We start from the raw sequence: 15,685 nt of genomic DNA on the forward strand, positions 1-15,685 counted from the left end.
GCTGTATACCATCAATTCTTTTTCTGAAAAATTGATGTGTGGGTGGACTGACTTTTTGTTAACCAAATCCATTTTTAAATGCACTGGGAGAATTCCAGATATAGAAGAGAACCCAACTCTGAGGCAAATTGATTTTGTATGTGGAAAGTGCTTTTGTAATAAAAATAATCACATTGTGATGCTTCTGCTTTTTAAGTTTTATTTTTCATATTGGATTTCTCCAAGTGTAGCACAGCTAGATATGTATTCCTCACTTACATGATGAATGGGTTTCTAAAGAGTTATCCGTCAATTTTTCCATAAATACAGAACCCCTGAATTCTAAGGTCTATTATAGACATAATTCTTCACAATAAAAAAGGCAGGGGTCTCTGGAAATCATTAAGAAATATTTAGGCAACAAATGTTAACAAGATTATCCCAGCAGTAAGATGTGCTACTACAAAACTCTAGTATGGGCTGAAGGAAGCAAGAAGATTTGTTATTTTAATCACTTCAGTTCAGTTCAGTCGCTCAGTCATGTCTGACTCTTTGTAACCCCATGAATCGCAGCACACCAGGCCTCCCTGCCCATCATAAACTCCTGGGGTTCACTCAAACTCACGTCCATCGAGTCAGTGATGCCATCCAGCCATCTCATCCTCTGTCGTCCCCTTCTCCTCTTGCCCCCAATCCCTCCCAGCATCAGAGTCTTTTCCAATGAGGCAACTCTTCGCAATACTGGAAGTCTCAGGTTTAGCATCAGTCCTTCCAATGAACACCCAGGACTGATCTCCTTTAGAAAGGACTGGCTGGATCTCCTTGAAGTCCAAGGGACTCTAAGAATCTTCTCCAACACCACAGTTCAAAAGCATCAATTCTTTAGCACTCAGCTTTCTTCACAGTCCAACTCTCACATCCATACGTGACTACTGGAAAAACCATAGCCTTGACTAGACGGACCTTTGTTGGCAAAGTAATGTCTCTGCTTTTGAATATGCTATCTAGGTCGGACATAACTTTCCTTCCAAGGAGTAAGCATCTTTTCATTTCATGGCTGCAGTCACCATCTGCAGTGATTTTGGAGCCCCCCAAAATAAAGTCTGACACTGTTTCCACTGTTTCCCCATCTATTTCCCATGAAATTATGGGACCGGATGCCATGATCTTCGTTTTCTGAATGTTGAGCTTTAAGCCAACTTTTTCACTCTCCTCCTTCACTTTCACCAAGAGGCTTTTGAGTTCTCTTCACTTTCTGCCATAAGGGTGCTGTCATCTGCATATCTGAGGTTATTGGTATTTCTCCTGGTAATCTTGATTCCAGCTTGTGCTTCTTCCAGCCCAGCATTTCTCATGATGTACTCTGCATAGAAGTTAAATAAGTAAGGTGATGATATACAGCCTTGAGGTACTCCTTTTCCTATTTGGAACCAGTCTGTTGTTCCATGTCCAGTTCTAACTATTGCTTCCTGACCTGCATATAGGTTTCTCAAGAGGCAGATTAGGTGGTATGGTATTCCCATCTCTTTCAGAATTTTCCACAGTTTATTGTGATCCACACAGTCAAAGGCTTTGGCATAGTCAATAAAGCAGAAATAGATGTTTTTCCAGAACTCTCTTGCTTTTTCCATGATCCAGTGGATGTTGGCAATTTGATCTCTGGTTCCTCTGCCTTTTCTAAAACCAGCTTGAACATCTGGAAGTTCACGGTTCATGTATTGCTGAAGCCTGGCTTGGAGAATTTTGAGCATTACTTTACTAGCATGTGAGATGAGTGCAATTGTGTGGTAGTTTGAGCATTCTTTGGCATTGCCTTTCTTTGGGATTGGAATGAAAACTGACCTTTTCCAGTCCTGTGGCCACTGCTGAGTTTTCCAAATTTGCTGGCATATTGAGTGCAGCACTTTCACAGCATCATTTTTCAAGATTTGAAATAGCTCCACTGGAATTCCATCACCTCCACTAGCTTTGTTCATAGTGATGCTTTCTAAGGCCCACTTGACTTCACATTTCAGGATGTCTGGCTCTAGGTGAGTGATCACACCATCGTGATTATCTGGGTCGTGAAGATCTTTTTTGTACAGTTCTTCTGTGTATTCTTGCCACCTGTTCTTAATGTCTTCTGCTTCTGTTAGGTCCATACCATTTCTGTCCTTTATCGAGTCCATCTTTGCATGAAATGTTCCCTTGGTATCTCTAGTTTTCTTGAAGAGATCTCTAGTCTTTCCTATTCTGTTGTTTTCCTCTATTTCTTTGCATTGATCGCTGAAGAAGGCTTTCTTATCTCTCCTTGCTCTTCTTTGGAACTGTGCATTCAGATGCTTACATCTTTCCTTTTCTCCTTTGCTTTTCGCTTCTTTTCTTTTCACAGCTATTTGTAAGGCCTCCCAGAGAGCCATTTTGCTTTTTGCATTTGTTTCCCACGGTGATGGTCTTGATCCCTGTCTCCTGTACAATGTCACGAACCTCAGTCCATAGTTCATCAGGCACTCTATCTATCAGGTCTAGGCCCTTAAATCTATTTCTCACTTCCACTGTATAATCATAAGGGATTTGATTTAGGTCATACCTGAATGGTCTAGTGGTTTTCCCCACTTTCTTCAATTTAAGTCTGAATTTGGAAATAAGGAGTTCATGATCTGAGCCACAGTCAGCTCCTGGTCTTGTTTTTGTTGACTGTATAGAGCTTCTCCATCTTTGGCTGCAAAGAATATAATCAATCTGATTTCGGTGTTGACCATCTGGTGATGTCCATGTGTAGAGTCTTCTCTTGTGTTGTTGGAAGAGGGTGTTTGCTATGACCAGTGCGTTCTCTTGGCAAAACTCTATTAGCCTTTGCCCTGCTTCATTCCGTATTCCAAGGCCAAATTTGCCTGTTACTTCAGGTGTTTCTTGACTTCCTACTTTTGCATTCCAGTCCCCTATAATGAAAAGGACATCTTTTTTGGGTGTTAGTTCTAAAACCTACCTATTTCTGACTACATCTTTAGCGCAGGCTGTCACAGCTCAGATTTTTAGAAAAGAAATCTATTTTCCTCCAATCTCGTCCTTGGTACTATTGAGCTGAGTTCATCTATGATATTCTGAGTCTGTGCTTGCCTACACTTTGGAGGAAACAGACACACAATATGACAATGGAGAGAAAACACAGAGGTGGGAATAGAAACACCTATAGATGGCCAGGGTAACAGCCGGGCCAAGTGTTGCCTTGGCAATGTGACTCGCGCATGTGACACACAACGTGGGGAAGATCACTCAGGCCTAGGGGCCAGGAAACAAATCAGGCAACACGGGACCAAGGGAAACACCTCGCAAGTAGACAGTGAATCAGCTCTGTGCATGCTCAGTCGCTTCAGTCGAGTCTGAGTCTTTGCAACCCCATGGACTGTAGCTCGCCAGACTCCTCTGTCCATGGGATTCTCCAGGCAAGAATACAGGAGTGGGTTTCCATGCCCTCCTCCAGGAGATCTTCCCGACCCAGGGATCAAACCTGCATCTCCTGCACTGCAAGCAGATTCTATACCCACTGAGCTATCAGGGAAGCCCTGAATCAGCTTTGGTTGAAGTCAAATGATGACTGAGCTGAAATGAACTTTCACGTTTCTAAAAGCTGCTGCCATGAGCCAAGGTTCTTGGGTGCTTTGAAAATTGACCTGTGCCCATGAGCTGCTTACCTCTGCCAGGTAGAACTCGTCATACTGTCTCTTGAAGCTTTCTCCTTTGTGATAGTTGCTGGCGGCCACGATCACGTCCACGGTCACCATGCTCAGGATGAACATGTGGAAGACGGACGACCGCATCATTTGCTGAGGAGGCAAAACGGAAGAACTCGTAATAAAGAGACAGACCCACGATTCAACATACCTATGTGCTCAGACTTTGCTGGATCTGCAACATCTTTGTTATATGCTACTGTGAACAGTCTTTCTTTTTAAGAAAATTTTATTTTATTGACGCAAAGTTGATTTACAGTGTTGTGTAAATTTCAGCTGTCCAGCAAAGTGATTCAGTTACACATATTCACAATATACACAGTCCTTTTTCAGATTCTTTTCCATTGCAGTTTATCATGGGATATTGAGTATTAGTTCCCTGTGCCATATAGGAATACCTTGCTGTTTATCCACTCTATATATAATAGTTTGCATGTGCTTAACCCAAACCTCCAATACCTCTCTCTCCCAGAACCTCCCTCTGCTTGGCAAACACATGCCCAGAACAACTTTTCTAAGATAACTTGATGATTGTCACTACATATTGTGAGAAAAGCAATCTTTTATCTGCAGGCAGCTAAAAAGTACCTGGGGAGATAGTTTCACAGACTTTTGGTTAAAAGCTGAAAATACATTTCACTGAACTTGTGTATAACCTATATCTTAATTTTCACTGGCCAGTTAGGAAGCTCTTATCCTTACTGCTGACTGTATAGAGAAATTATTTTTGGAAAGCTGATACCACATAACAAGTAGCACTTTATTCTACCAAGAGAAAAAGCTACTGTTGATGAAAGCATTTTAGAGATAAACCGCAGAACTGGAAAAGCAGAAGAAACCTAAGATATATTTATTTTTTAATGTATTGCTTCTGTGGATTATTCATTTCTTTAAATTACTATTTTTAACAATTTATTTTCTATGTTTTAAACCACTTTATTAAAGTATGGTTGATATTTAAAAATGTGGTTCATATTGAACATGTATAACTCAATGAGATTGGAGATAAATATACACCCATGAAAGTATGACCATCAAAGCCATATACATATCCATCACCTCCCAAAGCTTCCTCTTGCCTTCTCTATTAATATTATTATTACTACTTGTGGTAAGAACACAACATAAGATCTATCCTCCTAGTAAATTTTAAATATACAGTAGAGTACATAGCTACAGATACTATGCCATAGACGTTCATAATTTACTTACCTCATATAACCAGAACTTTATACTCTCTGCATAAATGTTATTGAAAATTATACTACAATTAATAATAGCTGATGTCTATATTTATAATTATTATGTGCTCAAAGCCGTCGTAAGTGCTTTACATAAACGAAGTCATTTAATGTCCTAACAGTTCTAGGAAGTTATGCTAATTTTATAGAGAAGGAAACTGAGGCTCAGAGAAGTTAAGTAACTTTCTCACTGTCACACACATACTGAAGACGAAACCACAGTTTGGATCCATATCTGGTCCAAGCCTGCTGCCTACCTTGAGGTAAAATAATTAGGTATTTGAAAAATAATGGCTATTATTATATTAGCTATCATGTTTTGAATACTGTAAGTATGTTATTTCTTTCACTTCTTTCATCTCCACCATAACCTTACATAGTGGGATATATTACCCACTTCTTCCACAGAGTTCAGACAGGTTAAGTCACTTGTCCAAGGTCACACAGCAAGTACACAGCAGCGCCAGACTCTGAACCCACGTCTGCTTAAAGTCCATTTTAGGAGCTCCTGCCCACTGTGGGGCAGGAAATACATAAAAGGAAGGGGTAGAAGCTGAAGACCCTGGGCAGCAGAAGGAGGAGAGGGAAGCTGACCACACAACGAATCACTGAGTCACACCCCTTGGCACCAACTGCCCGGGGTACAGAGCCACAATGAGCCCAGTTTCGGGGCTTAACTGGTTCTTATAGACACATGTGGACACCACCTGATCTTGACCTGAGAGTTCTTCAGTCTTTGCAACTGAAAGAACCTAACGAAAGCAGAACCCAAGAAGAGGAAAAGGGAGAAAAGGATACCTCTGAGCCTGCCGTCAGCTCTCTGCATCCAGATGGGTGCCTTCTTGTGGGTTCATGACCCTGCAGTCAGCATGGGCTCTGAGCCAAAGTGCGTGGACCTGAAACTCTACCACGCACGAGCTCTGTGGCCCTGAGCAAGGTTCTTCAACCTCTCTGTGCCTCAGTTTTCCCATCGGGAAAATGGAAACAAGTATCGGCTACTCCAAAAGTTGTTATCATAAACGTATAAATATCTGTCAGCTCTCACACCGGCACTTGCATATTATAAATGTTCTATTAAGACGTGCAGTTAAAAAAAAAATGTGACCGAGGTATTTTTCTGTTCAGCAATGAAAAATAAATTGCCCAAGGTCAAAAAATTAATTACACTGTATATTTGACTGAGTCCAGAACCAAGTGAGATAAATAAAAGCGATAAAGTCTAATAATGTGAGAGATGTCACAGCCACTGGAAAAGCAGGTATTTAGTGAGGTTGTGTGTCACCATGGCTACTGATGGGTTCTTACATCCATTTATTTGCCCTTGACTTTATTTCATGGATAATGCAAAATCAAATTCCAGGGCTGTCAGTCAACATATTTAAATGCACGTCAACTTGCTTGCAGGAACTACTGACCTTCATAACATTGATAAGCATATCAGCTGGCAAGTTTCTATCCTCATTAGAATTTTTATTTAGTCTTTCTTGCATTGAGAGAGTTAAAATTCCCTAACCATTATTCCTTTTCTAGACTTTTTTCAAGGTAACGTTCTATTAAAAACATTTCAACTGCTTTCCACTTCATCTGCATGACAGAAAAGCCACAACTTTCTCTTTCTATTTTCCTTAGCTGTGGATTTATGTCTTAAGTAAACTGTTATTACCGAAAGGTCTAAACAAAGCTTTTAGCCATGGCTGTCAAAAAAACTTTTAAATTGGTTTTGTAACTGTCACTGCTTCACTATGGTGCTGTCGTTATAATTAGGTTGTTTTTTGTCTGAATGTCTACGTTTCCCTGTTGGAACAGAGTCATTAAAATAATCACTTACAAAGGATTTTGATACGCTATAATCACCATCGTTCAGCTGACTTCTTCCACAGTAATAACTTTCAAATATTAAATAAGAATTAAGGTGATCAGTATGTATGGTAGCCAAATTTAAATAATAAAACCAGGAACTCTAGCTTCAAAGGTAGAGCTAGTTTACATGGGCCACTTCAACTCGGTCCAACTCAACCAACGTCTGAACGTGGCTATGGGCTTCCTCAATGTAGAATGGCTGGCAACATTGCACTTAGACTCACACTTACATCTATAGGACAGTCCAAATGTATATCCGTCAGTTTTTCACTTTGTTATAAAAATTTTAACGTAAAGGAAAATGTTAAAGTTGTCAGTGCCACAAAATATCATTTAACTTGGGATTTCACAGTTGTATGATTTAGTATGGATGCAGGATATATAGATGGATAGATATAAACATACACATACATATGGATGTATATATGTATGTGTGTATATATATTTATATATGTGTGTGTGCGTATATATATATTTATATATGTGTGTGTGTAGGAAATGACAACCCACAACAGAAGCGACTTAGCATGCATGCATATATATTCATGCTCAGTTGCTCAGTAGTGTCCAACTCTTTGCAATCCCTTGGACTGTAGTCTGCCAGGCTTCTCTGTCCATGAGATTCTCCAGGCAAGAATAGTGGAGTGGGTTGCCAGGCCCTCCTCCAGGGAATCTTTCCGACCCAGGACTGAACCTGCATCTCTTACCTCTCCTGCATTGGCAGGCAGGTTCTCTACCACTAGCACCACCTGGAAAGTACATATATATATATATATACACATATATACATACACACACACACATATATATACATATATATAAACATATATATAAAATCTCTCTCTCTATATATATAGAGAGAGACATGCTTAATATAAGACTCTTCAGATCCTACATACACATCCTATTTTTTAAAATTCCCTTCAACTGCGATGTCATTTTGACTTATATTTTTAAAACATCAGAAAAGTTTTGCATCTATTTTGAGTCTGGCTTTGATCCAAGAACTTCTGATTTTGTATGTGACAGTTGGAATTACCAAAATATGAAGAAGAGACTATAACAGAATCATCCCCAAGGCAGCAATGTCAGGAATTCTCAGAAGCCTTGCTACTCAAAGTGTGGTCCCTGGACCAGCAGCTTCCTGGGAGTGTATTATAAATGCAGTGTCTCAGGCCCCATCCCAGATCTACTGAATCAGAATCTGCATCTTTAGCCATGATTACTGTAGATCCTAAAGTTTGAGAAGGTCTGTCGCAGAGGATACTCCTTGAGTTGCAGATGAAAACCTGGGTGACCTATACAATTTTTTACAAATTCACAATTTCATGATTCTTAAAAGTAATCATCCAATAAAATATATAGCAAATGCTGACTATAATATTGTGATCTCATTAATATTAATATATTACCTCATCACAAAAATGTATGCCTACTTCCCTTATCCCCTTCAATTCTAAGATCCAAATCAACCAAACCAGTTTGGCTTCATGAAGACAAAAGTGTGAGCCATGTTTTCAGCCATTGGAGAGGATTATGAAGAGTCAGACACGCTTAGTGACTAAACCACCACAGGAGAGAAGGAAATGGTAACCCGCTGGAAAATCCCATGGACAGAGGAGCCTGGCAGCCTACAGTCCATGGGGTCACAAAGAATCAGACACAGCGGAGAACTGCCACTTTTACTTTCATGAAGGCACCAGCACAGACTTACTGTAGGAATGCAGGTGGCTTCTGGAATCTGGAAAAGGCAAAGCAATAGTTGTTGTTTTTTCCCCCCTAAAATTTTTATAAGTACTAAGCCTTGTTCATACCCTGATCTTAGCCTAGGGAGACCATTTTGGACTTCAGACCTATAGAACCATAAATAATAAATCTATGTTGTTTGAATATCACTAAGTTTGTGGAAATTTGTCACAGTAAGAACTAGGAAACTAAACCAAGCCCTGTTTGTGATTCTGACACACACTGGCTCAAATCACCTCCTACGAAATAGGACTGCGGGCATCTGCCCGTTGCTCCAAAATTCTACCTGATCGAAGGATTTCACCCAAGGCCACTTGCCAGTCAAGGCCTCTGCAAAATGTATTACTGCAAATATAAACTCACGATGCCAAGCAAGTCTTTCATCCTGCTTTGTTTCAGGATGTGGAATGAGACGCTGGCTCTGAAACAATGACACTGAGTCCAGCCTCATCCAGAAGAGGGAAGGTCGCTTTTCTTCATATTAGTTGAGTCCTACCGTGAAGGGAATGCTTTCAAATACAGAAGTCTATGCCAAACCTGGCGAGGGATCCTCTCTTAATTCAAACTGATGCCGACAAAACGGATTCTCAAAATAAGAGCTCATATTTGAGGGCTTGGTTTGTGCCAAGCCTCATTCCAAGCGTAACACGTGCTGGGGTGAAAATTTCATTTAGTCCTCAACAACTCTGTGAAAAATGGTGCATTTGCTATTCCCTCATCTATGGAGAAACAGGTAAGGATGCGTCCATTTCCAAGTTCACAGAATCAGAAACTAGTCCCAGATGAGTCCACAGCCAACGCTCTCCTGGCCCCTATCAGGCAGTCAACACGCAGCGGACTCTGATTCACACATTAAAGAAGCGTGAGAAGTCACTCCCGTGACTAGTGTTCGTGATTTAATAGAGGACTTCAGCTTGTGAATCCTGTATCTGAAAGCCGAAGGAAAGCTATTCCCCACTGGAGGGTCTAAGATCTCCATGAAGGAAAAGAATATCAAGTTTGAAGACAGTCTGAGCTGAGTTCAAATCTTGATTCTGTGCTGATTTAACTTCTCCGTGACTCAGTTTTCTTACATGGGAAATGGGTGTGATAACATCTATATCTCTAGGTGGGAACGTGAATATAAACGAGGCTATTTAGCATTGAGTCTAAACAGGATGGAGTCTAAACGGTGTAGATGTCAGAGCAGGCATCTTACACTCCACAATGTTTATTATTATTGCTGTATTTGAAAACACTCTAGGTATTTAAAGGTAGAGATACAGTCAGTTGCTTATGGGGAAGGTGCGTGTGAGCTTAGTCGCTCAGTCGTGTCTGACTCTTTGCGACCCCATGGACTGTAGTCTGTCAAGTTCCTCTGTCCATGAGATTCTCCAGGCAAGAATACTGGAGTGGGTTGACAGGCCCTCCTCCAGGGGATCTTCCCAACCCAGGGATTGAACCTGAGTCTCTCATGTACTCTGCATTGGCAGGTGGGTACTCTACCATTAGCGCCACTGGAGAAGCCCTATGGGGAAGGTAAGAAGATACAAGAGGAGAAATCAAGTCAAAGAGATAACTGATCTTGAGAGGGATCAGGGAAATTTATAGATTTTCAAAAAGGTCTTAAGTTGTCTCATTTTTAGTGGCATGAATGCTTAAGGACTCCATAAGAGTTCTTCCTTTTCATTTGTTCAGTAAGCTTTCTGATAGAATAGTGCCTTAAACATTCTGAAGACTCTGTAGGCAGGCATCTAACAAATCCAAACAGTGGCCTAGGAGGTCACAATAGTACAGCTCAGAACTCAAATCTTTCTTTTGTTTTTAAAGATTCCAAGTTTTTTAAAAACATAATTTTACTTATTTATTTATGGCTGTGCTGGGTCTTCACTGTTGCTTGGGCTTTTCTCTAGTTGCAGTGAGCAGGAGGTCCTCTCGAGCTGTGATGCTCTGGCTTCTCACTGCAGTGGGAGAAGTGCTCTTATTGTAGAGCACAGGCTCAATAATTGTGGAACACAGCCTTAGTTGCTCTATAGCATGTGGGATCTTCCCTGATCAGGGATTGAACCCGTGTCTCCTGCCTGACAGTAGGATTCTTTACCACTGAGCCACCAGGAAAGTCCTCAAATCTTTCTTTAAATTGCTGCTTGAATGAATAAAATATCCTACCCTGGTAAACAAATTTTATGCACAGAACACTGTTTCAGCCAGCTACTAAAAGTTGTGTTTTACAGCAAACATTATCCTCAATGGTGAAAAATTGAAAGCATTTCCTCTAAAGTCAGGAACAAGACAAGGGTGCCCACTTTCACCATTACTATTCAACATAGTTATGGAAGTTTTGGCCACAGCAATCAGAGCAGAAAAAGAAATAAAAGGAATCCAAATTGGAAAAGAAGAAGTAAAACTCTCACTGTTTGCAGATGACATGATCCTCTACATAGAAAACCCTAAAGACTCCACCAGAAAATTACTAGAACTAATCAATGACTATAGTAAAGTTGCAGGATATAAAATCAACACACAGAAATCCCTTGCATTCCTATACACTAATAATGAGAAAACAGAAAGAGAAATTAAGGAAACAATTCCATTCACCATTGTAACGGAAAGAATAAAATACTTAGGAATATATCTACCTAAAGAAACTAAAGACCTATATATAGAAAACCATAAAACACTGGTGAAAGAAATCAAAGAGGACACTAATAGATGGAGAAATATACCATGTTCATGGATTGGAAGAATCAATATAGTGAAAATGAGTATACTACCCAAAGCAATTTATAGATTCAATGCAATCCCTATCAAGCTACCAACAGTATTCTTCACAGAGCTAGAACAAATAACTTCACAATTTGTATGGAAATACAAAAAACCTCGAATAGCCAAAGCGATCCTGAGAAAGAAGAATGGAACTGGAGGAATCAACCTACCTGACTTCAGGCTCTACTATAAAGCCACAGTTATCAAGACAGTATGGTACTGGCACAAAGACAGAAATATAGATCAATGGAACAAAATAGAAAGCCCAGAGATAAATCCACACACATATGGACACCTTATCTTTGACAAAGGAGGCAAGAATATACAATGGATTAAAGACAATCTCTTTAACAAGTGGTGCTGGGAAATCTGGTCAACCACTTGTAAAAGAATGAAACTAGACCACTTTCTAACACCATACACAAAAATAAACTCAAAATGGATTAAAGATCTCAACGTAAGACCAGAAACTATAAAACTCCTAGAGGAGAACATAGGCAAAACACTCTCTGACATACATCACAGCAGGATCCTCTATGACCCATCTCCCAGAATATTGGAAATAAAAGCAAAAATAAACAAATGGGACCTAATTAACCTTAAAAGCTTCTGCACATCAAAGGAAACTATTAGCAAGGTGAAAAGACAGCCTTCAGAATGGGAGAAAATAATAGCAAATGAAGCAACTGACAAACAACTAATCTCAAACATATACAAGCAACTCCTACAGCTCAACTCCAGAAAAATAAATGACCCAATCAAAAAATGGGCCAAAGAACTAAATAGACATTTCTCCAAAGAAGACATACAGATGGCTAACAAACACATGAAAAGATGCTCAACATCACTCATTATCAGAGAAATGCAAATCAAAGCCACTATGAGGTACCATCTCACACCAGTCAGAATGGCTGCGATCCAAAAGTCTACAAATAATAAATGCTGGAGAGGGTGTGGAGAAAAGGGAACCCTCTTACACTGTTGGTGGGAATGCAAACTAGTACAGCCACTATGGAGAACAGTCTGGAGATTCCTTAAAAAACTGTAAATAGAACTGCCTTATGATCCAGCAATCCCACTGCTGGGCATACACTCTGAGGAAACCAGAAGGGAAAGAGACACATGTACCCCAATGTTCATCGCAGCACTGTTTATAATAGCCAGGACATGGAAGCAACCTAGATGTCCAGCAGCAGATGAATGGATAAGAAAGCTGTGGTACATATACACAATGGAGTATTACTCAGCCATTAAAAAGAATACATTTGAATCAGTTCTAATGAGGTGGATGAAACTGGAACCTATTATACAGAGTGAAGTAAGCCAGAAGGAAAAACACCAATACAGTATACTAATGCATATATATGGAATTTAGAAAGAGGGTAACAATAACCCTGTGTACGAGACAGCAAAAGAGACAGTGATGTATAGAACAGTCTTATGGACTCTGTGGGAGAGGGAGAGGGTGGGAAGATTTGGGAGAATGGCATTGAAACATGTAAAATATCATGTATGAAACGAGATGCCAGTCCAGGTTCGATGCACGATACTGGATGCTTGGGGTTGGTGCACTGGGACAACCCAGAGGGATGGTATGGGGAGGGAGGAGTGGGGAGGGTTCAGGATGGGGAGCACATGTATGCCTGTGGTGGATTCATTTTGATGTTTGGCAAAACTAATACAATTATGTAAAGTTTAAAAATAAAATAAAATTAAAAAAAATAAAAGTTGTGTTTTAGTTAGATTTCAAAATAAACATATTTGGAGAACAATGAAATTACAAGGTGAAATTCTCAGAAACCATCCTGCATATGAGCCATGAGCCTAAGAACAAGATCATAACGCAAAAGAGCAAATGCAAAAAGCCTAAAATAATCTCCTGTTTGCAAGTGCTATTTCTTCCCCTCCTCTTAGAAGACATCTGGATAGTTGCTACTTTTATAATCAAGATACAGAATAATTCTGTCCAATACAAAGGATTTGTGTGAAACAGGAAATATCTTTATGTAATGGGCTTCCCAGGTGGCGCAGTGGTAAAGCATGCAGGAGACGCAAGTTCAATCCCTGGGTCAGGCAGATCCCCTGGAGAAGGGAATGGCAATCCATCCAGTATTCTTGCCTGGAGAGTTCCATGGGAAGAGGAGCCTGGTGGGCTATACAGTTCACGGGGTTGCAAAGAGTTGGATGCAACTGAGCATATACCCATTTTGTATAGCAATACTAGAAACAGAACCAATAGCTATCCTTAGAAACTCTGCCTTTCCCTTCTGCCTGCCCCGGCATGTCCTTGCAGAATGAGAGGGCAGAAGGAAATCCACAGGTGGCCTCCCACGAAGGCAGCGAGCATCTCTGGGCCATGCGGGAGCACTCACAGCGCGGAAATGAGCCTCTGTCGGTATATTTCTTACCTGAGCCTCCCTGCTTCAGGGCCCTCTGTTTCTGACTTGCAGTCAAGGAGAAGTGCAATGCCAGAGTGCAGGCGCTAACACTGTCTATGTTTCCCACTACAGCTCCACCAACCAAACAGTTACTGAATGGACTGTGACAAAAAGTGCTTAGTTCAGAATTATGGGGCATTTCTGCTTGTCCTCATGAATACTTTAGTGAAAAGTTGAGGGTCTTAAACAGACACTAGATGGGACACTTAAAACCATGATGGTTTTAAGTTCTTCAAAGACACTTTAGTTGACATTCCAGTTCAGTTCCAGTTCAGTCCCTCAGTCGTGTCCGACTCTGCGACCCCATGAATCACAGCACGCCAGGCCTCCCTGTCCATATTCAACTCCTGGAGTTCACTCAAACTCATGTCCATCGAGTCAGTGATGCCATCCAGCCATCTCATCCTCTGTTGTCCCCTTCTCCTTCTGCTCCCAATCCCTCCCAGCATCAGAGTCTTTTCCAATGAGTCAATTCTTCACATGAGGTGGCCAAAGTATTGGAGTTTCAGCTTCAACATCAGTCCTTCCAATGAACACCCAGGACTGATCTCCTTTAGAATGGACTGGTTGGGTCTCCTTGCAGTCCAAGGGACTCTCAAGAGTCTTATCCAACACCACAGTTCAAAAGCATCAATTCTTCAGTGCTCAGCTTTCTTCACAGTCCAACTCTCACATCATACATGACCACAGGAAAAACCATAGCCTTGACTAGACAGACCTTTGTTGCCAAAGTAATATCTCTGCTTTTCAATATGCTATCTAGGTTGGTCATAACTTTCCTTCCAAGGAGTAAGTGTCTTTTAATTTCATGGCTGTAATCACCATCTGCAGTGATTTTGGAGCCCCCCAAAATTAGGTCTGACACTGTTTCCACTGTTTCCCCATCTATTTGCCATGAAGTGATGGGACCGGATGCCATGATCTTCGTTTTCTGAATGTTGAGCTTTAAGCTCAACTTTTTCACTCTCCTCTTTCACTTTCATCAAGAGGCTTTTTAGTTCCTCTTCACTTTCTGCCATAAGGGTGCTGTCATCTGCACATCTGAGGTTACTGGTATTTCTCTCGGCAATCTTGATTCCAGCTTGTGCTTCTTCCAGCCCAGCGTTTCTCATGATGTACTCTGCATAGAAGTTAAATAAGTAAGGTGATGATATACAGCCTTGACGTACTCCTTTTCCTATTTGGAACCAGTCTGTTGTTTCATGTCCAGTTCTAACTGTTGCTTCCTGACCTGCCTACAGGTTTCTCAAGAGGCAGGTCAGGTGGTCTGGTATTCCCATCTCTTTCAGAATTTTCCATATTTTACTGTGATCCACACAGTCAAAGGCTTTGGCATAGTCAATAAAGCAGAAATAGATGTTTTTCAAGAACTCTCTTGCTTTTCCAATGCTCCACTGGATGTTGGCAATTTGATCTCTGGTTCCTCTGCCTTTTCTAAAACCAGCTTGAACATCAGGAAGTTCATGGTTCATGTATTGCTGAAGCCTGGCTTGGAGAATTTTGAGCATTACTTTACTAGCGTGTGAGATGAGTGCAATTGTGCAGTAGTTTGAGCATTCTCTGGCATTGCCTTTCTTTGGGATTGGAATGAAAACTGACCTTTTCCAGTCCTGTGGCCACTGCTGAGTTTTCCAAATTTGCTGGCATATTGAGTGCAGCACTTTCACAGCATCATCTCTCAGGATTTGAAAGAGCTCAACTGCAGTTCCATCACCTCCACTAGCTTTGTTCGTAGTGATGCTTTCTAAGGCCCACTTGACTTCACATTCCAGGATGTCTGGCTCTAGGTGAGTGATCACACCATCATGATATTGGGTCGTGAAGCTCTTTTTTGTACAGTTCTTCTGTGTATTCTTGCCACCTCTTCTTAATATCTTCTGCTTATGTTAGGTCCATACCATTTCTGTCCTCTATTGAGCCCATCTTTGCATGAAATGTTCACTTGGTATCTCTACCAATTGAC

General features: G+C 40.8%; 1 protein-coding gene across 5 annotated transcripts in view; it reads right to left on the minus strand.

Moving 5' to 3' along the window:
- The window catches only part of NALCN (sodium leak channel, non-selective), a 303,303-nt gene that overhangs the window by 180,962 nt on the left and 106,656 nt on the right, over nt 1–15,685 (minus strand). For 4 of the 5 annotated variants that reach the window (XM_025000161.2, XM_059892311.1, XM_059892312.1 and 1 more), the window contains exon 11: nt 3,654–3,785. In XM_025000161.2, coding sequence (XP_024855929.1) covers nt 3,654–3,785 — 132 coding nt within the window. Of the gene's footprint in view, nt 1–3,653; nt 3,786–5,731; nt 5,947–15,685 lie in introns of those variants that run through there. The other variant, XM_059892314.1, reaches the window with a different exon arrangement.

The sequence above is a fragment of the Bos taurus genome, chromosome 12 (genome assembly GCF_002263795.3).
Source record: "Bos taurus isolate L1 Dominette 01449 registration number 42190680 breed Hereford chromosome 12, ARS-UCD2.0, whole genome shotgun sequence".
In the NCBI taxonomy this organism is placed as follows: domain Eukaryota; kingdom Metazoa; phylum Chordata; class Mammalia; order Artiodactyla; family Bovidae; genus Bos; species Bos taurus.